This window comes from Odontesthes bonariensis, chromosome 11, assembly GCF_027942865.1.
Source record: "Odontesthes bonariensis isolate fOdoBon6 chromosome 11, fOdoBon6.hap1, whole genome shotgun sequence".
Lineage (NCBI taxonomy): Eukaryota > Metazoa > Chordata > Actinopteri > Atheriniformes > Atherinopsidae > Odontesthes > Odontesthes bonariensis.
The window spans coordinates 33,225,436-33,248,425 of record NC_134516.1 but is presented as its reverse complement, the minus strand read 5'-3'; the positions used below and the strand labels follow the sequence as shown (position 1 = coordinate 33,248,425).

The window sequence follows — 22,990 nt, the reverse complement described above, 5'->3', positions numbered from 1 at the left end:
TGATGACGTGTCACGCAGTACTATTGCACACGATGGTGTTATTTATTGCTCCATCTCACAAGCTTGTACATAAAAAACAGACACTTACTTCATTTGATGCATTTCACAAGCCGTGCAAGGAAGCCTCTGACAGTGCAAGTTATTATTATGCTTACGCTTACGTTTACGGTCAACAAAATTTTTTTCCCCAAGCTCACCCAGCCGCCATGATCCAAGCTCATCCCCCAACAGCTGAGCTCACCTGCTCATTTAAAGGAAAAAACACACCCAAAGTGCCACCCACAGACACCGGCGACAGCCTCCGCTGACGTCATGCATGTGCACACAAGAAATTGAATAATACAAAGTAAAACAACTCAAAATCAATGTATGGCTCCTACAGGCACTGTGTATCAGAGGGAAGCAACCTGGTATCTATCCACAGTCAAGTTGAAGAGAACTTTGTCAAATACCTGAACAGAAGCTTTGATCCTGCTGAGGGAGTCAACTGGATCGGACTCACTGATGCTCAGAGGAATGGCGCATGGTTGTGGTCTGATGGCTCTAAAGTCGACTTTACGTCTTGGAATAGAGGAGAGCCAAACAACTCTGAAGGGTCAGAGGAACGTGTCCACACCAACTGGGGCACAAATAAGGGATGGAATGACAAAGGGTGTTCATTTAAATACTCTTTTGTCTTTGCAACTCGCAGAATTTGAGTTCTTCTAATTCCACTCTGTGATTTAACGTGTTGATTTGGATAGTTGAATTAAACATGTGTAACAAAGATGCAACACCTCAGTATCTCAACATGAGCCAACAAACACCACTGTGCCACTTTCAGTCAACCCTGGCATCAGCCATTTTTGAGATAATATCCATATAAAATATGTATTCATATTCTGTCCTTTTCTAAACAGTCTATGTTCCTATCTTGTCCTTGTCCACTCTGCTCATACTATGCAATGTATGTCCTTGAATGGCCCAAGACTTTAAGATAGCATGACTGGACTAAGAACTGGGACGGATGAAGCTTCTCTAAATGTTATTTTTTCCTACTTGATTCACTGAGAACTGTAAACATATCTGATGTCACTAACCTGTAAAATGGGTTTAGAAGGGATGCTTTTTCATGTAAATGTACAATAACGTCATTTTATCATCATATACTTACATGTTGCTACAATGATGAAAAAAACAAAAACAAACTTAATTTGTACCTACTTGGGTTCATGAAGTTTACTTATGATGATTGATACATGAACTTAAAGATTTACTCTATCACTTCCAGTCTTTTAGGAACAGATTATAAAATAGGAACTGTTTTGTAGTAATATCAGGAAGCAGTCTAAGTAATGTAGTTTCCATTCAGGACCCAGTTTAGGGTGATCGGAATACCAAAAATGCAGTGAAAAGACCCTTTTCTGCCTTTTCACAAATCAAAAAAAGGTTTCACAAATCCCAAACAAGGTTTTAATGAATCTCTAGCCTCTTTAGAATAATTCCATCTAGATTTTAGCAGTCTAAGTAATGTAGTTTCCATACAGGACCCAGTTTATGATGATCAGAATACCAAAAATGCAGTGAAATGGCCCTCTTCTGCCTTTTCACAAATCAGAAAAAGGTTTCACAAATCCAAAACGAGGTTTTAATGAATCTATAGCCTCTTTAGAATAATTCTATCCAGATTTGAGCAGTGTAACTATTGTAGTTTCCGTACAGGACCTTGTTTTGGTCGATCAAAATGCAAAAAAAGCAGTGAAATGCCCCTTTATGCTCACCCCTTTAATTCACGAATCAGAGGCTGGCGAATCGGATGCCAACTTCAGCGTCGTTATGATATGGGCATCTGCCCAAACGTCCACAAAAGAACGGGTCTCCTCTTCGGCCCACGTTTGTCCCCAACTCATTTTCGGTAATAATAATAATATTAATAATAATGAATTTTATTTATAAAGCACTTTACATTAAAACAATCTCAAAGTGCTACAGTGCAAGCTTAAAAGAAAAGAGCGGCACAAGTTAATAAATGTTAAAAAGTGCAATGAAATATTAAAAAGCTTTCCTAAAAAAATATGTTTTTAGGCTACGTTTAAAAGCATCAGTGGTCTGTGGGGCCCTCAGATGGTCTGGGAGGGTGTTCCACAGCCTTGGAGCTGCAGAACAAAAGGCCTGGTCACCCATAGTGCGGAGCTTGGTTCTGGGAGCTTTGAGGGTGTGCAAAGCTGCGGATCGACGGGTGCGTGTGGGGGGGTGGGGGGTGAGGAGTTCTTTGAGGTATTGGGGGGCATGTCCGTGAATGCACTGGTGGGTGAGGAGGGAAACCTTGTATTCAATCCTGAGTGGGACAGGGAGCCAGTGGAGAGATTTGAGGATGGGGGTGATGTGGTCAAATTTGCGCACCCTCATCAGGATCCTGGCAGCGCTGTTCTGGATGTATTGCAGTCTCTGGATGTTCCTGCCAGAGATCCCGATGAGGAGTGCATTACAATAGTCCAGCCTGGAGGAGACAAAGGCGTGGACAAGCTTTTCTGCATCAGCCACGGTAAGGGTTGGGCGGAGTTTGGCTATGTTCCTGAGGTGATAGAAAGACGTTTTGCAGAGATGTTTGATGTGGGTGTCAAAAGTGAGTTGTGGGTCAATTTTGACACCTAGGTTGGTGACAGAAGTGGAGAGGGGGATGTCTTGACCAGTGAAGGTGATGCTGGTGATGGTGGAAGAGCGGAGCTGGTGTGGGGTGCCAACTAGAATGGCTTCTGGAAATATTATTTTCGGTCTTTCGTTAGCTTTACCACAGCCGGTCTAGTAATTAGAAGAACGACGTTCTGTTCTGTTACCGAGCAGCAGACAAACGACGGATGCTCCCGAGGTACAAAAAAGCAAAAAGTCTGGGATTAGGTCCGGTCTGCTTTCACACCTCCAAAAGATCCGCACCAGGGTTCGTTTGATCCGGACCGAGTCCGACCTTTCAGCTCGGTCTCGGTCCGCTTGGTTGGTCCGGACCAGAGTTTGGTGGTTTGTATTCAGACCATCCCAAAAGGTCCGAACCAACGAAAATCTGGTCCGTTTGGTCGTTTGGTCCGGACCAAACGAGGTAGGTGTGAATACGCCCAGTGGCGGCCCGACACTGATTTACGCCCCGGCGAAACCCGGTGCTTTTGCCAATGATGGCCAGGCCCTGCGTAAAGCGCTTCCCCTCGCTCCATCGCATTTCTTTCCTATTGGTCAACAGAGCCCAGCTCAAAGAGAGGCTTCATTCAAGCCATGAGGAAAAGGCTCATATGTAGTTTTTCCTGTAGAATAATCTACAGTGATCGTTTAAGAAAAAGTGCAGTTTGCAGGTGTTCCTTCAGGCAAATCACCAGGAATGCTAAGGGGTTAAGGCACTTAAAATACAATCAGGTGCTATCGTAAAGTACAAACATTCAAGAACACATCATATGTATATATTTTTTAATACTTTATTGTGTCATAATGATAATGATTACACTTGACACTTTTTTTGTTAACACCCTGTGAGTGAATGAAAGGCTTGAAATCACAAATGACTGACCAAGGGGAAAAAAACAATCAACAAAAGGAAAAAAACATAATAATAACAACAGTAATAATAGTAATAAAGATAATAATGCACTCTCATTCAAAACTATTCATTAATAATAATAAAAAAAAAATATTGAATCATCCCCCCTCCTCCCTGCACAAACTCTGCACTGTGCTGCGTTGCTCACATAACACGAGAGGTGAGAGTCTCAGGAGGGGAAGATGGGGGCGCCGAAAAACAACTGTGGCCGAAACGTGTATTGATTATGTGTGATCTGAGTCTGAGTCTGGCCAAGGGGAGGAGGGGAAGATGGGGGCGCCACGAATACACAACCCCCCCGCCCCCTCCTTGATTTTTTTATTTATTTTTTAATCATTTTTTTTTTATTTTTTATGTTTCACTCCCCCGCGATGCCGCCCCGGGCGCCTGCCCGGTCTACCCACCCCTAGGACCGCCCCTGAATATCCGCCCTAAGTGCACTGACCAATGATGACATACCAAAAGTGGAGACGCCCTCTCTGTGTGATATATAAGAAAACATCCTGTCACCTGCCTCTAAAGGATATTTGGTGACAAGCATCAGTGCAGATAAACTTCAACAAGACATTGATACCTTGTCATAATTACAGACATAAAACTCCATCAGGATGTTGTTCCTCTTCATGGCTGCTCTGGCTCTGAGTGCAGTGTCTCCTTCGGATGAGCAGGAATTGCAGCTTATGCAAGGCAGCTGTCCCATGTTCAGCTTCAGCTTCAACGGCCGCTGCTATAAGCACATCACCACTCGCCTGACCTGGGGGGAAGCAGAGCTTCACTGTGTATCAGAAGGAGCCAACCTGGTATCTATTCACAGCCTGCAAGAACACGAGTTTGTCAATTTCATGATCAAGAACTTTGATCCTAATCAAGACATAACCTGGATCGGACTCACTGATGTCCACAAGGAAGGAGGATGGATGTGGTCTGATGGGTCTAAAGTCAATTTTACCCTATGGAGTGAAAATCAGCCGGATAATATCGGAGCAAATGAACACTGTGTAAACACCAACAGTGGCAGAGCTTTTAGATGGAATGATCTTCCGTGCTCAGAGGCACATCCTTTTGTTTGTGCATTTCACACTGTTTGCCCCTAACAGTAAAAACAAAAGTGCCTGATTCAGCTTACTTCACATGTGTTGTCCTTGTGAGACAAACAATGTGCAAGTTTATAGAAATTCTTTGATGAGCATTCACCTTGTCAAAGGAATTCTAGATAATCTAAAAATGCTTTGGTATTCCTGTTTGACCCAATGAAAAAGGGAAATAAAATGTGAAAATGAGATTTTCTGTTAAGCACGTTTTTTAAACATGAACAAACTGAACAACATTGCATAACTGCTTTGTTTTGGCCCATCTACTGACATACAGATCAGTGCAGTTTTGAAGTACAGTACTTGTGAAAATCCAGGTCGGTTTGACTGCCCTCTGAGACTTTGGATTTAGCTAAACAAATAAAATGTCTCTTAAAATACACAAAATGTGTCTTCCATACACAACGGAGATTTTGTAAAGAATGGAAGAGATTGCTGATGTTAAGCGCTGTTCCAACTCATGCATTAACACTGATCAGTTTTTTTCAGCATAAACTAAATGCTCATGGTTGAGTTTATATCTTTTTCCCCTCTTCTTTGATTGCTTTTAACTGTGTTTTTAATTTTTATTAAATTTTTTTTCTCTTTAAATTGCCGCTTTATGCTGTTCTTTTAAATGCCTTGTCTTTATGTAAAGCACATTGAGTTGTCTGTGGTATGAAATGCGCTATATAAATAAAGATGCCTTGCCTTGCCTTGCCTTGCCTTATATTTAATTTAATCGAAAACAGCCATAGAACTATTTTCTCTTTGATTTCCTTATTCTTGTTCATTTCGCTAGAGCTGAAATTTCAACCAAACACTACCTTTGTACACTGGTGATGAAATCCTTATGCCTTTTTGTTCCAACAGATAATACAAAGGTTTTGCTGCTGCTCATTTCTGTTGCTGCAATCCTGCCGTTAAGAAGGGTAGGTCCTATACACATGATGTGCAATGGTCCTATTTTACTTGACACTTAAAATGCCTTCAGAGGGATTCAAAGTTAGGATAAAACAATAATAATAGCAGCTTGCGATATAAAAAGATTGCAATACTTTCACGGTCTTCATTACAGTAACTCAAATAGGAAAACTGTCTAGACGAATGTATAGTTTACTCCATCAACAAAAGATGATCAAACAGAAATAAAGAAGGTAATAATTAGGACTCTTTGCTCCCAGCTTGACTCCCTGCCTGTCAGTCTCTCCCACTGGATCCCAGACATGGTGATCAGGCCAGACAAGCCCCTCTCTTTGGGCCAAAGATCAAACTAATGATGGAATTATTTTCACAAGGACCACCAACAAGAAGCAGCATTGCATTTCTGACAATGGATCTCTTGAACTTGAACTTTAGTTGGTAAAACCTGGGAAAGGGTTTTAAGAATGTGTGTGGATATGATTGTGACAGTAATGCTGATAAAACTGAATTGCTCAACAGAAAAGATGTTGGAAGTTTTGATTAGCTCAATGAAAATAAATATGCAAATTTGAATGACTGAATATTACGTTTTATCAGACATCAAGGTGATAGAACAGCGTTCTTTTTTTTTTTTTTATATATGTATGACATCACATACCACAGATCCTCTCAGCTGGAATTGAGCACTCTGTTGTCATTTCACAAGTGACTAGCCCACTCAACTCACCTTCTTTCCAGAACACAACCATGACAGCACACACCTGAAGGTTCCACCGAGATTTGAACTCAGATCACTGGATTCAGAGTCCAGAGTGCTGACCTTTACACCATGGAACCCCTTCCACAGTCAATTTACGCTCTCAGTCATGCAAATGCTTGACAATGAAAGGGTTTTAGCAACGTGTTTTTTTGTCAATTGAAAGATTGATCAATTCTAGCTAAGAGGATCTGTGGTATGTGACATCACACCTCTGGGTTGCTAGTTGAAGCTTTTTTGGTTTCCTCTTGCATATTCATTTACGATGCTTCCATTTATCCATGCTCTCCCAGAGGAGTGTGTTACAATCCCACTTCTGACTCAATTTGTTGCAACTCCAAAATCTCTTTCCGCTAGCAAAAAATTTGGGAAAACTTACCTCATTCTTTGGCTTCTGGAACACTAGTGTAAAGTCATGGCTTCAGTTTCTGTAGTGTAGTGGTTATCACGTTCGCCTAACACGCGAAAGGTCCACAGTTCGAAACTGGGCGGAAACATTACTTCCCCCTCCATTATTTATTTCATCCTTGTGTGAAGATGTATGACTGCACGTTAATGATAGCAACATCAACATATTCATAATTATGGATAGGAGGGGAGCCTCATCTGCTATTCTCGACATGTAAAGTCAATTTTTACAGGTTTTCAAAAGATTTTCTGATGCTATGGTGTGAAACAGACTTTGGCGAATCCTTAGCTGCTGAGCGAAAATGGCAGCCTTCCATCAAGGAATCTAACCCTGTTCCTCCGCTTGACAGGCGGATTCTAACCTTTGACCAGTAAAGATACAGAATGTGTTGCTTGATTGTCGTGCCAATTCTGAGAATACAAGCTGTAAGAGTATCACTGAAAAATTGACAAAGAAACACGTTGCTAAAACCCTTTCATTATCAAGCATTTGCATGACTGAGAGCGTAAATTGACTGTGGAAGGGGTTCCATGGTGTAAAGGTCAGCACTCTGGACTCTGAATCCAGAGATCTGAGTTCAAATCTCGATGGAACCTTCAGGTGTGTGCTGTCATGGTTGTGTTCTGGAAAGAAGATTTGTTGAGTAGACTAGTCAGTTGTGAAATGACACCAGATTGCACGATTGATCAATTCCAGCTGAGAGGATCTGTGGTATGTGATGTCACACCTCTGTGTTGCGAGTTGAAACTTTTTTGGTTTCCTCTTGCATATTCATTTACCATGCTTGTATTTATCCATGCTCTCCCAGAGGAGTGTGTTACAATCCCACTTCTGACTCAATTTGTTGCGACTCCACAAACTCTTTCCGCTAGCAACAAAATTTGGGAAAACTTACCTCATTCTTTGGTTTCCGGAACACTAGTGAATAGGCATGGCTTCAGTTTCCGTAGTGTAGTGGTTATCACATTCGCCTCACACGCGAAAGGTCCTCAGTTCGAAACTGGGCGGAAACAGTACTTGCCCCTCCTTTATGTATTTCATCCTTGAGTGAAGATGTATGACTGCACGTTAATGATAGCAACATCAACATATTCATAATTATGGATAGGAGGGAATTCTCATCTGCTATTCTCGTCATGTAAAGTAAATTTTGGCAGGTTTTTAGAAGATTTTCCGATGCTAAATAAAATTTCAGCATAATCTGCTTTATTCTTACTTGTTAGTTAGTAATAATGTTGTTTAATTTTTACCTGTGGCTGTTTCATGATGCTGAGCCGTCCACAGACATTTCAGGATCAGCATTAAGTTTTTTCCGGTTCTAATTGAATCAGAAACACCTCATGTGGTACCAACGGTGTGACATCAGAGCTGGTCCTAACCTTAACATGTTTCCATACAGATATTAAAAGCCTTGGTTAATTTCATTTCTTTATTTATACTAATTCATCCTTTATCTTTCTTTGAGGATCATGTTGTGGTCCCTGTTTCCAGTATGTGTGGTGTGTGTGTGTGTGTGTGTGCGTGGCTTTATATGTGAGTGTGCATGTGTCTGTATATGGCCTTGGGTTTCACTGCTTTGTTTGATCTGAAATATTGTCTTTGATGAAAAGTGCTATGTAAAGTGCTGTATAAATAACGTCTGATTGATTGATCGATTTAGTGTAGTAGATTAAAACGTTTTGGTCATCTCTAATGGAACGTCTTCCGATGACCCAAAAAACCTAATTACAGAACATTTCATTCATACCATTCATATCCTTTTTCTTTCAACCACAGGCAATGACTGAGCACAGTTTGAATTTCCATCACGCCACCTATTGGCGTCCTTCTCCTTCTCCCTCATGTAGCCCTTGTCCCCCAAGCCGTTAGTGCCCCCTTTGGGAACTCCCCCTTTGGGATCTCCTCAGTCCCCACTCACCATGGCTGTTGCTTGGCAACCAAACTTTTTTCCCACATTCACACAAGTCCTCATAGTGTCCCAAAAAAGGCTACGGACAGGTTATTTTCTCCCCGTCCAGGCCTCATGTGGGACAACCTGAGTGTCTTGCCAGCTCTGCAGACATAGTTTGGAGGCCAACAAGGGCTCGAGTTATGGAGCCATCTGGAGCTGTGTTGTTTGGAATAAACACACAGCACTCATGGTCGAACATAGCGCAAACACCTCCTTTTTCAGCTAGAAGGAAATCAAGGGCCATTCTATTTTGATAGGTCATTAGTGACGTAGCCGCTAACTGCTCATGTAGGCCTGCTATCGCATCTCTGGTCATGTTATTGAGTCTTTGAACATTAAAGTGAATGCAATTAATCCTGTCTACATTCTTGTTAATTGTAACCCACCAGAATAGGGATGATTCGAATCCTGCTCCAATTGGATTTACCAATTTATATTCATCTGGTACTCCTCTGGGGACCCCAATAGCATCAATGTAAGTTGGAGAATTTTGATATATGCTAAATGTCTCTCTCTTGCGTCTACTTCAGCTGCGGGTGTCATGAGTAGACAACGATGAGGTAACCTCAGATACTGTTACTTTGATGATGGTTATTGGTATCACTAACGATATGATAGTACGTGTTCCTGACCAGTTGGGAGGGAGTGTATTTCTCAAACGAGGTTTACCACAATACCAGTACACATCTGCTCGGGCCTGTCTAAATTTGGTAGCATTAATCCATGTTGTAGCAATAATTGTAGAGGCACACCAGTCCTTTGGGATGTGACCTACTCTGTATCCATATTTACTAAATCTAGTCAGACAGGTGTGGTTTGTTTTTACAGGTGTGAAAATCGGTTGGACCGCCCAGGTTGGAGCTAATGGATGTGGGGTCTCCAGATGTTTGCATGCAACATCAGGATTCTCAGTCATATGCAACTGCATCATGCAAAAACTTTCATTTTGAGAGAACAGTGATGGTACTGTTAGGAGAGCTGGACTGTGGGGAGAACACACAATACAATCTTGTTTCATAGCTAATTTTGCTGCACTTTTTACCCAGTCTAGCGAGAAATTTCCCTGGTACAAACCTGTATCTATTTCTGGGCTTGCTGCTATGGTATTGTGTTGTCACGTTTATCCGAAAGTATCCTAAAGGATCAGATCCACTTACATATGCCCCTAGAATATACATTCCAGAGTCTGATTTTGGGGGGTTCTTTAATTTAACTATTAATGGATTGCAAGATTTCTTCTTACAAGAATGTCCAGATGTACCTTTAAATTAGGACAATCGTGTTTTTAGTGGGTTTGGTCCTACAATTGCTTTAGTAGGATAATATCCACAGTCATTCGGGCCGGTGTTAGGTGTAACATAACTCCAGGAGGAACAATTTACCACTAGCAGGCCCAGTGTCGTCTGGGACTACACAAATGTACTTCTCTGATCCTTTAAACCATTCATCGTTTGCTCCACAATTTATAATTGAGCGCATATCGAATTGTACGAGGCCATCTTGTTTCTCACTAAACTGCAATTGAAATATGCTGTTCCTGTTGTCTGGAGACCTCCTAACCACACGGTGTGGATTAGCGAGTTGAGAGGACGTGTTAAGATCAGCAGCACACCATAAGAGACATATGGACCCGAGCAGAGTTATTGCAACCGTTACTGAGGTATGACCATCTAGCCCCCAACGTGATGCTTTTCTTACTGGTTTCATTGTCAGTCACTTTCCTTTAGTCTTTGTCCGTTAATGAGGTTTTTAGGTCAGTACGAACCTCTGTCAGTGTTCTGTCGGTGGGGTCTTCAGCAAAAGTACAGTGAGTCTTGTGAATCCAATTACTCAGTCTGTCTTCTGTCAACCATACCTTTACACAATGTGATGTGGTCTCTGCTACTTTGTATGGTCCAGACCACCGTGGAGAGGACCAGTTAAGTTTGTATCTGCTACACAGTCATGATTTTGTACAGTGTCCATTTGTGAGGCCATGTTTGTTCCCGCGTTTGAAAAATGGATATAAGGTTTGTCCAGTAGTTGTTGGAAACCGTGGACTCTGTGTTGTGACAATGTGAATGAGTTGGAGTCAAGGAATGCTTTTAGTCCATGTGTAGTGTGCACTATAGTGTGATTACACATTGTGATATGGGATGTTTTCTGCACTGCTTTTCCTATAACCGCCCCCTGTCTGACACATGTAGGGTGGCCTATTTCCACATTATCCAATTTGGAGCTGTAATACATTAACACCTTCCTGTCTGCCGTGGCACTCTCCCCCTTTTGAAACAGTACAGCATTGACAAACCCGTCCTTTTCATCAACATCAAGGTGAAACGGTTCTGAGTAGTTTGGAGCATGTAAAGCACAAGCTGCAGACAGGGCAGATTTCACATCCACAAACGCTTTCTCTGCTTCAACTGTCCACTCCAATGGAGACTTGTAATTTTTATAGCCTGCCTGTGTTATTAGTGCTCTTAATGGTGCTACCAACCCAGAGAAATCAGAGACAAAATTTTTGCTGTTCATCACTAGCCCAAGAAATTGCATCATTGATTTCACTGTGGTTTGCTTGGAGTAACTCGAAATGTCTGTTTTTTGTTCATTTGTCATGTACAAGCTGGAGGACCAAATGACACGGCCCAAGAAAGTCACTTTAGGCCTCCCAATCTGGAGCTTGGATTTTGACACTTTAAATCCACACTCAGCAAGATGACGCACCACTGTTTCAGTTGCTGTCATAATCGATTCTCCGTCCGGAGCGGCCACCAGGATATCAACCACATACTGAAGAAGGGAGACGCCTGGTGGTAGTGTCAACGATTGTAGTTGTTGTCTTAATACATGATTGAAGATGGAAGGTGAATCAATAAAGCCTTGTGGTAGACGAGTGTAAATGTATTGCTTACCCTTGAAAGTAAATGCAAACATTTTTTGTGATTCCTCATGAAGGGGCACACAAAAGAATGCATTAGCCAAGTCAATGCAAGAAAAGAAGTGTTGGTCTGGTGAAATGCCATTCAACATAGTATATGGATTTGGCGTGTCATAATTAGTGGGGATGATGACCTTGTTAATGGGTCTGAGGTCATGTACCATTCGATAATCAGGTTTTCCAAGTTTTGGATAGGGTTTATGGGAGTGTTCCATAAAAATCCTCTAATTGTGTTCCCAATACCCATAATTTGTCCATGCTTAAGTGGATATTGGGCCCTATAAATAGGAACAATGTCGTGCTTTAAAAGACCTACGTCCGTGGGTCCAGTCGACCACATGGTATCAGGCAAGCTGTCTAGCAACACTTGTGTGTGTGTGGGTGATCAGTATTTTCCCTGCCATGTGTTCGGGACAAATATCATTTTTCTGGATGCAGTACAGTATGAGAGACGTGAGCAATCATATAGGTTTGCGTGGAAGAAGAATAACGAAGATTTTTGTTCTGCGTTGGAGTCCAATCAGATGCCAGCAAACACTGTTTCACCATCGGACCCAAGTTTTTCGCTTCTTCTCCATTCACTATCTGCAGGGTGATGTGGGGGGCAGATGTGTCCGACAAAGCATAAAATGTTTCCATTGAAGCCGGCACAGACACAGCTGCAGCCACACCCTCCTTTCCTACATAGATATCACATATCTCAACACACGGCTCCTCTCCAGTCTCCAAACATTGAAGTACAAAGCCGTCCCACAGCGCATCATAGTTTTCATCACCATATAGCTCATAATTAAATGTGCAGTGTGGTGGATCAACTGGATCGGTGTACAGATGCATGACAGAAATTCAAGGAAGCCAAGAGGAAAACGTGGCATGGAGTGAGGTGGAGTCCAAGTCAGGAACACGCCCCCACCATATCTCAGCTGTGCCCTCACTGCGTCTGACAGAGGAATCAGCTGTTGTTTGCACCATTTGCCCACTTAATTGTTGTGTCTTTGCACATCGTTGTACAGAGCCATTTGGGAAGGCGATGTCCACATAATCTGGAGTCATAAACACAGATATTTTTTGTGAACACAAGATATCTCTGGCTAAAAGATTCACCGGACAAGAGGGTGAAAGAAGAAATGAATGATCAAACGCAATAGAGTTCCATACACATGAAACAGGTGTTGACATTGGCCACTCTTCTGTTTTTCCCGAGAAACCAATGACGGGTACGGTATTCCGTGATAGAGGAAGTGGCGTATTAAGTGTGGAATACCTGGCTCCTGTGTCAATCATACACGTGTGATCTCGGCCGTTTATCGATAATTCAACCAGCGGCTCAAGAAACAAGTCATCACAACACAGTGAGTTACCCGCCGTTGATTCTGGGCACCCCTATTGTGGCATTTGATGGGAGCCTGGGGCATAATACCCAGAATCCTGTCGCGGGCCCTGTTGAGAAGGAGCTGCCCTCCCAGGAGCACTGTGGGGGTAGTTATTATACTGATATGGTCGCGTCCCATCCCCTGATTGCACTGAGTAGGGAGCCTCGCGACAGTCAGCGGCCCAATGGCCATATTTTTTGCAGAGATAACACTTGTCTTTTCTTCTATTATCATAACGTCGCCTGAGTTTTCCTCTTTTATTATTTCTGAACGGAAATCTGCTCTGTTCTTGGTATGACTCATACGAAGAAGCTGGACATTGTGGTTGTACAGCCTGAGGAGGAGTCTGCTGAGACATCTGTTTAATTTGAGCATTATTTTGGTTTACTTGGTCCCTCATATCTTTAAGCTGTGATTTTGCCACTTGTGCCTGAAGTGAAACTAACTCTGCTTTTTCTTGTTCTCGTTCTTCGATTTCATTATCAATGTATTGTGTGACATGGGCTGACCACAGTTCATACGTGAAAGTTGTTAATCCAACAACTTTTCTTAACGTATTCTGTATATTGGGAGATAACGATGCTTCCACCGCTCCTCTAAATAACATTTCAATGGCATCACTGATGGCTGGATCTTCCCCAGTTCTCTCATGCCATAACTCCCTCACCCGCAATAAGTAAGCCGTACCTTTCTCATTTTCATTAGGTGGAATTCGACATAATTCAGCCGATTTGATATGTACAGGGAATTTTTCTCGTACCTGTGGCCATAACAAATACACTAGGTCCTCCAGGGGTGTACTGTCTTAAGCCGAATCTGTGTGGCATAGTAGTTCGATTTCTTGGAGCATGCCTAACGACGTACATGAGGCAAATACTCGTCTGAAATCACCCAACGCTGAGGTTAATCCAGCACATGACTCCAAGAATGCTTTAATCCACGGAGCCCCGCCCTTCTCAATGTCCGGCAAATTAGATTTAATCATCTTAGCGTCCTGCAGGGAGAATGGACTGTATATGACAGTAATACGACCATTTACATTATGTGCTGCTAACAATGGCATTTGATGACGACCCCGACGGATGTCAGCGCATGCATGAATATTACTATTACTTTGATTGCGGGGGAGGCTGTAATTTCCTGATTGGTTAATTTGATTCATTCCCTCACCAAGTGTTTGTCTGCGCAGCAAAGCTGTTAAATCATGCACTAATGGATCAACATGTGTTGCAGAGGGTGTTGCGTACGATCCCGTATCCAGTGATTCGAATGTGTCATCTGATTTTCTGGAGGCGGATGCTTCCAATATAGTACTGTTTTGCGCTGTTACATTTAGGTATTCTGCCGCCTGGGCTTGGCTGTCCGAGTCCCCTGGAAAGGGTGCAGTTTGCAGTAAGCCATTTTTAATTACTACTACTTTGCTCCTTCCACTAGGGTCACACAGACCGCCTGCAGCTATGGGCGTTGTTTGAGGCATCTGCTTTTGTGTGGCATCCAATAGCATGCCAGCTTCAGCATAAGGGGGAGGAGAATGCAGCAGCGAGTCGCTCCCCTGGCTCCCAGTCGGAGGAGCTGTGATAGGAGATGTTTCATACTCGTCATTATCATGGCTCACTGGAGAAGATTTTTTTTCTGGATTATTTTGTTTTACAAGTGCAGTGGACCGTGTTTGAATTGAAAATTTTAATTCCCCGAGAAAACATTCACAATCTGTGAGAAAAATTGAGGCTTTTATTAATTCTCTCTCTGCTGTGCGTCTCTGCAATACCCCCGCTCCCTGACATTGCTGTTCTGCCTGTTCCTTACTGATTTTCGCTTGCTTTGCAAACACTGCCAACATTATAGGCTTAGGCGGTACATCCGCAACCGATCCAAACATACCCCTACTCTGCATCTCTGTGGCCCAGTCCACAAACCTATCTGTTGCTCGTTTTTCGTCACTCATCGACACCTTTTTCTTCCATCTTTCCAACGTGTCAACCAGCACCGCGACCCCAGCGAGCCGGATTTGCATTTTTTCCAGTCGTCAATCAATTTTTGTGACATATTCAAAAGTTATGCACGCGTTAAAGGCCCGGTCACACATCCCTCCACGGGCATATCGCGGCCGAATCACGGCCAAAAATTTCTGCCCGTGAAGCAGACGCTGTGGAAAATGAGCAAAATTGGCTTACCCGCGGTTTACCTGTGGTATGCCCGCGGAACAGACGCCGGCGACTGTTCCGCGTCCTTATCGCGGGTGAAGCGCGGCGGTACCGCGGCCTACCACGGGTATAATAAAGGCCGTTGGATGTTCATTACGGAGCTCCACCATGAGACGATCGTACAGCCCCAGCTCAGGTCTCCTGCCAATCCAGTCGCGCACCCAGATGTTCCGGACCACCATCCTCCTCCTCCTTCGTCTTCTTCGGTAAATGAGGAGCTGATGGATCTGTAACACTTGGTTCTGATGCTGCTGGAGCAGCAAGACGAGGTCATTACTGTGACGGGGATCCATGTTCACCCCTTGACGTCTGGAGCACAACTGACGAATGCTCGGCAAATCGCGGAGAAAGGCGTTTGTCCGTGCTTACACGCGGTACACACGCTAATGCACGTGATAACAACGCGGTACAGACGCGGAACAAACGTGTTATGACCGTGCTCCACCCGCGATTACCTGCTGCTCCTACTGCGTGTAACCACGTAGCACGTCCAAGCACGTTCGTTCCGCGTCTGTACCGCGTCTTTACCGAGTGTGTACAACGTGTACCGCCCGCGATTACCCGCGATCTAAAGTTTTGGGCAGCCCAAAACTTTTTCGCGCGGCCAACCGCGTGTGAATTTCTTACCGCGTATAACGACGGGTGAAGTACGGCTGTATCGCGTCTCAATCGCGACCTCAAAGCGTCCAACAGCGTCTGCTTCACGGGCAGACAGTTTTGGCCGTGATTCGGCCACGATATGCCCGTGGAGGACATGTGTGACCGGGCCTTAATCAAAGTATATGGAAGACGTAATTGCCCAAATGCTGAAAGTAGTGAAGAAAGTTCTACGCAGAACGCTGTGTTCTGTGCGCTCTACCTCTCGTAATGTTTTACCACAACAGATGATAGCACACCTTTAGTGGGAAAACCCCATGTAGCAGCAGTCAACAAGGCAAAGAGGGAAACCCTGAAATCATGTACAACAAAGAGTAAGAATGCAATATTAACTAATGTTTCCAATCAATCAAACAAAAACTGTAAAATACAGCTTGTGCTTATACCTCAGGAGGAACCCAGCAGCTGTCATGGTGAAAACAAGCTATGAGAGGAAACAGCAAGGGTGAAGGGTTATAAATAATGCCACAGACCAGCCCAGACCAATCAAAGCTTAACGTGCTAACAACAGACAGCTGCTTGTGAGGGACTATCAGGAAAGGTGGACGCTGGAGGCTCATCTGGTTGCTCTGGTATCAGCCTCATTGTCTCCTCTCACCTCCACCCTCCTGTCTGTGCTAAAGGCACTTAGTCACTGCCAAATATTTTACTGTCGTAAAATAGCTCTACCCAAATTGTCGTAATTCTCAGATTTTCTATTTCAGTTAAACGTAGAAGCTGGAAATAGCATCCTAGATGTTGAGTTTTCACACCGACCCATTGACACATTTAACAAGTTAACTGAGGCCTGTAGAGTCTGAGGCTACGTGCCCACGACAACGCTCTGAAGCATAAACGCAGATGTCCGTTTTTTTCCTCCACAATTTATCTGCGTTCTCACGAGCGTCTTGGGGTGGATATCTGTCTATCCATGGGAACAGGGAAAACATATAAAACTTGCAGTTTGCCGATGTAGTATGTACACCCCGGAAGTAGGGGGCAGTAGCAACAATACATTTGGTATTGTTATGTGAGTTATATATTAATAAATTTGAGAAATGCCTGTTTTGTGGCTACTTCCTCCGCGTCAGTTGGAAGAAAGTGGCGAAGCGCAGCGGCAACAACAGTACGCCTTCAAACTTTGTTTGGACAGATGATGAGGTCCAGTTGCTCCTGAACACGACACTGAACTACAAAGCCAGGAAGGCAGTGGATCATGTGGATTGGGAGAGTGTCCAAAATAAATATAGTGAGATATGGGAGTCGTTCATGGAGAACTACCCACTTAACGTGTGCAAAAACGCACTTCTGCGCTATGAACTGTTCCTACGGCGACGAGAGGTTGGATCGTTTTCAAGATCTCCACTCTGGAGGGCGTTTGCATTTTCTCCGTTTTGAACTCCTAAAAACGCCGTCGCCGTGTGCAAGATAGGCACATCTGTCGAAATGTTCTGCGTTTATCTGTTGTTACCGTTGTCGTGGGCACGTAGCCTAAGATGTAGCTCTTATTGGTCCTTTAAAGGAGACATGTTTTGCCTTTTTTGGTACAATTTCCCGAGGTCTTACTGAAATTTACGAGACAGGTCAGGAGCTCCTGGTCTTATTGGCCAAGTTTTTCCCCCAAAAGTGTATTTTATTTCCTAAACATGATGCTTTTCTAACTTTAACCCAGTACTTTTAATGTTTTACACCTTTCGACCAAGTAGTTTTGGAAAAAAAGGTGAAAAACGAATGAAGGAAACAACGGTCTCACAGCAGTTCAAAGACTGGTGTCAAACACAAGTCCCGTGTTTAGGAGATGGCTGACTATCCTCTGCATCCTTTTTAATCTCCTGACTTGGTCAGTGTTACTTGTTGATAATCCAGCGGTGCAGGATGATGTTTCCTGTTAGTTTTGGCAGAACTGGTGCTCAGCTGCTGGCACAGAGGAATAACTGGCCCAGCAAAGAGCCTCCAACAAATAACCAACCGGATGATCCAGAACTTCCTGCAGCTACACAAAGAGAAAACAGAGGTCATTGTCAGCTGTTAAAAATCTGAGCTCAGCTTCAGGCTGTGATGTTAAAAAGCACAAACCAAGCAGGAATCTGGCTGTTATTATGGACTCAGAGCTGAACTTCAGCAGCCAGATCAGCTCAGTTAGGAAGTCAGCCGACTATCACCTGGAGAATATTTCCAGGATTAAAGGACTTCCTTCCCTGGTTACCTGTCAGATTTTATTACTCATTTTAAAAGCTTTGAATAGTTGGACGGTTGCCTCTGTCTATGATCTGTGAACTCCTTACTCCCCTGATTGCTGCTCACACGGCCCACTGTTTAATATAACTGACCTGTTCATTAGATGGAAATGAATCCCTGCATACTCCTAAAAATCACTTTATTTTGAGGCTTTTTCTTCTAATTAAAACCCCACTTTCATAATTACTCGGGACACTTTGTAAAATGCAAATAAAGCCAGAAAGATATGATCTTAGAACTATTAAAAAGTTCTATCTAATTAGAAATAGTGCAAGTTCGGTGCCATCTGTTGGTTTCCTTAGTGAGGAAATAGTTTTTGAATTGCTCTGTATGAATGAATTGGATTCATTCTGAATTGAATTAATTGGATTATAATTACAATGAATTGAACTCCAATTAGCCTTAATTGGACTTTATTATTGAAGTGCCCTGAGATCAGGGCCGTATTAAGTCAATGTGGTGCCCCTGGGCACTAAACCTCAAGTGCCCCTAGGCTACATTTTCAAACGTATTCATTCAAAATCAGTAACAATTAAAGCAGCATCCATCTATATACAGTATGTAGGATTATTCAAATATCTCCATTTAAAACCAATCGATTCAATTCACTAACAATCCAAACAGCATCCATATATTAAAATGTACAGATTCAAAATGTGTATCAATTCGAAGAGCATTTGTCTATATTGAAATATATTATCAATTCAAAGAGCATCCACCTATGCAGCACTAACAACACTCCTATTATCCAGGGGGACGTCATTGCCACAGCCGTCCCAGAGCACCATAAGTTGTCTCCCCGGAATGCCAAACCACTTCAAAACTTAACCAGGGTGCTTGCTCTTTTTCCAAATCAAAATTCCAGACTTTTTTAAAACTGAGACTTTTTTTCCCCAAGACCTTTACTTTATGTACTTGTAACTTGTGTTCCTACTGCCTACTTCATTGGTTGAGATTGTACCAACTGTGTTTATTAGAAATGTTCATTTTTATAGGCTAGTATTCAATGAACAAATGCATTATTCACAGTAAATTATGCTTTTACTGATGAAAACGTTTCAAAACATGAAAATCACAAGTACATGAATTTCACATCAAACAAGTGTAACAAAAACTATCTATAAAAAAAAAAAAAATGGATGGATGAATGTAGAATTCAGTCTCTTCACTCACATCTCATCCCATTAGGCTAATACAGTAAGTGACCAGTTAGCAAAATGATAGTTTTATAGCCCACCTTCCTATTTCTCATTTCACAATGCCTTTGAGCATACTGTAACATTGTACCATACATTTATTTTCCATACTTTATTAAGACTTTCACACAAAATCCAAGACTTTTCAAGGTCTGGAAAACAGTGCTTCAAAATTCCATACTTATTAAGACTTTCAAGACTTGCGCAAGCACCCTGTTAATCACGGCCACAATGCGTCGCAACACCTCTCTCCAATACTTCGCCGCATCCTCTTTTTGTTGTCTGAGAACAACATCAACCGTACCCGCATCCCGTGTGACCTCCTGAGAAGTGCGAGCAGACACTCGCGGTGGCTTGCGCTCTTCTCGTGGGCTGTGACTCTGTCCGGGTGTTTCCAGTCACTGTACCCCTCGGTGAAAGCATTTTGCTGCCCGGCCAGGCATTTACACGCAAAACAATACACCATGCCGGTTGAAGGGGAATAGATTAGCCAATCTCTAGACACTGACTGTTTGTTCGGCAGCTGGCATTGGAAGAGATCATTTGTAAGAAACCTGGTTTTCTTACCGTCGTGCCGTGCTGATGCTGCATATTTAGCCGCCCGGTTGTGGTAGATGGTGGGACCGTTAGCAATAGCCAGCTGGTTGTCAGCAGTTGTCGATGTTTTTATAAAGAAACGATCTAACACTGGAACATTTTTAATTGCCGCTAAACGCCTGGAGTCTTTTTATTTTTTTTATTTTTCTCTTTGCACAACCACTCAATTGATGTCTATCCATTTATTTTTATTTTTACCGCGTTTTTTTAAAAACATGCATTTCACCATAGGTGGACTGGCTCAACTGACAGGTTGAGGGAGGGGGGTTAATGTTCACATTAGGCCACTATTGCTCAGAATTATGATATATCGTTGCTGTTCTTATCACATTAGTTTTAATAATGAATTTTATATGAAGATTTATGTCAAGTGTCAAGTGTAATCATTTTAAGTGTACAAACATTCATGAAAAAAATATTTTTAAAGTTTGTCGTGTGGTGCCCCCCCACTGGCTGTGAATGGTTGGTGCCCCTGGGCACTGTGCCGCAGGCCCATATAGTTAATCCAGCCTTGCCTGAGATGACATTTGTTGTAATCGTAATAGTTTATTTTGGCAACATTTGAAACAAACTGACATTATTCTGTCTTGGAAAACACTGCTGGTGGAAAACATGATACTGGCTGCTGAAAAACTGGCAGAAGTGGACCTTCCAACGTGACAGTGACAGGAAGTAATCAGCTGAAGTCGTCCAGAGATTAACAGAGAACACAAATCAACATTCTGGAATCCGGACTTCACTTCCATCCAGAATCTGTGGTTGGAACCACAGACCAGAAGAGACAGAACAGAAGCCTTCACAAAGCTGTGATGTCATCACTGTAGTGACATCACAATCGATGTCATCTCTGATCTTGTTTGACATCACAAAGTTTATACAGGCCAGACATTTTCACTGCTTTTTCACAGCTGGTCAGGAGTTTATCTGAAGAAACACGTCCAGTTTCTGAAGCAGATTTGAAAGTCACAGCAAACGGTTTTCACATCGCCTAAAAAAACAATAATTTGTATCTAGAATAGTCATTTAAACAAGCACTTAGAAACAATGCTTACTTACTATCTTAAAAAGTAATTTTGATTTTAAGTTTTTAAAAGCAACAAGCAAAATGAGTCAAACCAAGAAACCATCTCCTCCACTTCAGTGGTGTAACATGGCAGACAACGATTTGCCCGAGGGTTTCTACACGTGTCCCATTACTTTTGGCAGTAAGGAAAGTTATGAGGAACCCAGCAACTGTTGGAAAAAGAACAATCCCAGGTCTCTGCTGCAGCTGGGACTCCTCACTCAGAGGATGTCCAGCTCCTGCAGGATCATCTCCAGGCCTCCGTAGTTCCTCCAGTCAAGTGGAAGTTTCCAGTTTCACAAACCGAGGGGATTCCCTCTAACACCTCTGCTGCCGACCGAGATTATGGATCAGAGAAATGACAGAACTCTTACCGACAGAAGAATGACAAGATCAGCTATTTATAGCATGGGATGGATATTCTGAGGACAAAGCTGCTGAAGAAACATTTCTTTCTGACAGGAGAAAAAGACAGAAGAGTGGCAGCAGAGAGCGGCTGCTCCATGACTGAGGAAAAACTAAAGAAGGTGGAAAACTGTTTGACGTGTGAGCGTCATCTCCGTCAAAAGTGTGAGCAGGAGCTCAAGCAGTGCAACCGAGTCCCTGCAGGATTGTGTGAAACTCTGAAAGCAGCAGCAGCAGAAAGTGAATATCAGTCAGTTCTGAAAGAGGCAGAGAGCTGGAAAGAGCAACTGAAAGAAAAGAGCCACGTTGGTGGAGCGGAACTCTCTCTTAGATTAGCCAGAACTATCGAGAAAAGCCAGGCTTTCTGCGAATCCAGCTTCGTGGAACACCCCTCAGGACTTCCAAAACTTCCAGACTTCCAAACTGGGTTCCAGTTCCTGCTCTTTATTCCTTCATCAGCTTTATGAACCATGTGGTGCTGTGGCTTAGTTGGTCAAAGTGCCTATCTAGTAAACAGGAGATCCTGGGTTCAAATCCCAGTAGTGCCTGTGGGCCTTCAGAGCAAGCTATGACTTAGCATATAAAACAGCTTATTATCAGCTTTCTACTAAAACCTTTTCACTGGTCCACTTAATGAAAGTGCGTATAAATAAAGCACAGCTTTTAAAGTCTCATTTATGCCTTTTTTATACTTTCAGAGTGTAATTTTCCTCCGTTCACATAACACGTCAAATGGTTAGGGTACAGTACGGTGGAAGTTCTCCTCCTTTCACACTACATAACATCAAAATGAACGTACAAACCGTGAAATAGTCAGAGTTAGAGTAAAAGCTGAGGGCAGGACGTCATTTCCTTGAAATATGTAGCGGAAAATAATACGCAAAAGCATAAAAAAGCCTTGTAAAAACACAGTAAATGACTTGGCGTGTAATAAGTACACCGCTTCATGAGATCTGGCTGTAACTGGTGAAAGTGACTTCCTCATGAACACCAGGGTCTGAGTTGAAAACCCAACAATATCTGCAAAATATGATGAAGTTTTGAACCAATTGGAGGCACTTCTACTCATGGCTTTAACTATTCTTGAGGTACAGAATCACAAAAAACATTTCCTGAGGTGGATCCAGTTCCTGCTCTTTATTCTTTCATCAGTTTTATGAACCATGTGGTGCTGTGGCTTAGTTGGTCAAAGTGCCTGTCTAGTAAACAGGAGATCCTGGGTTCAAATCCCAGCAGTGCCTTAAAGGGATATGCCACCCCGAGGCCAAATTAAGTGTATCCCCGCATTCCTGATACATAAATAAGTGTGTGGGAGTGTTTTCCTGTCCACCCAGGCATTGTCCGAATCTCACAGCACTGACCACTGCTTTGTTGCGCGTAATATCACAGCATGCATACAAGCAAGCGTCGCCAATCAAAATATTTCGCCCAACGTGAATTAATTTACTTGATTTACCTTCCAATTACTGTGTGAGTGCTGTACTTTCACATCAAGTGCAAATTACTATGTAAATCAACACGCAAGGCTTGTTTTGGTCATGTCGGGTTGAGAACTAGTTTTCGGTGCGGAAGATACAGCCGAAGCACACTCCCCGCTACGTCTTTGGGAATCCCCACCCCCGCTTTCCTCAAACAAACCAGCGTGAAGCAGCCAGGGGGGGGATTCCCCATGACGTACACCACTCACA

The 22,990-nt window shown here is 42.9% G+C and overlaps 1 protein-coding gene and 4 non-coding genes across 5 annotated transcripts; all 5 read left to right on the top strand.

The window, feature by feature from the left end:
- Positions 1–4,122: 4,122 nt before the first annotated feature.
- On the top strand, positions 4,123–4,721 carry LOC142391441 (ladderlectin-like). The gene has a single exon (XM_075477200.1). It carries the CDS (start codon positions 4,171–4,173, stop codon positions 4,654–4,656), a length of 486 nt encoding a protein of 161 aa, XP_075333315.1. The 5' UTR covers positions 4,123–4,170; the 3' UTR covers positions 4,657–4,721.
- A 2,016-nt stretch (positions 4,722–6,737) lies between these two features.
- trnav-aac (transfer RNA valine (anticodon AAC)) lies at positions 6,738–6,810 on the top strand. Its single transcript has one exon. It is a non-coding gene; the product is annotated as a tRNA-Val (tRNA).
- An 852-nt stretch (positions 6,811–7,662) lies between these two features.
- Positions 7,663–7,735, top strand: trnav-cac (transfer RNA valine (anticodon CAC)). The gene has a single exon. It is a non-coding gene; the product is annotated as a tRNA-Val (tRNA).
- A 14,041-nt stretch (positions 7,736–21,776) lies between these two features.
- Positions 21,777–21,850, top strand: trnat-agu (transfer RNA threonine (anticodon AGU)). Its single transcript has one exon. It is a non-coding gene; the product is annotated as a tRNA-Thr (tRNA).
- Positions 21,851–22,469: 619 nt separating this feature from the next.
- trnat-agu (transfer RNA threonine (anticodon AGU)) lies at positions 22,470–22,543 on the top strand. Its single transcript has one exon. It is a non-coding gene; the product is annotated as a tRNA-Thr (tRNA).
- The last annotated feature ends 447 nt before the right edge of the window (positions 22,544–22,990 follow it).

What these genes read in the sequence shown, in the direction of transcription:
- LOC142391441 (XM_075477200.1), top strand. Translation starts at nt 4,171, where the DNA reads ATGTTGTTCCTCTTCATGGCTGCTCTGGCTCTGAGTGCAGTGTCTCCT.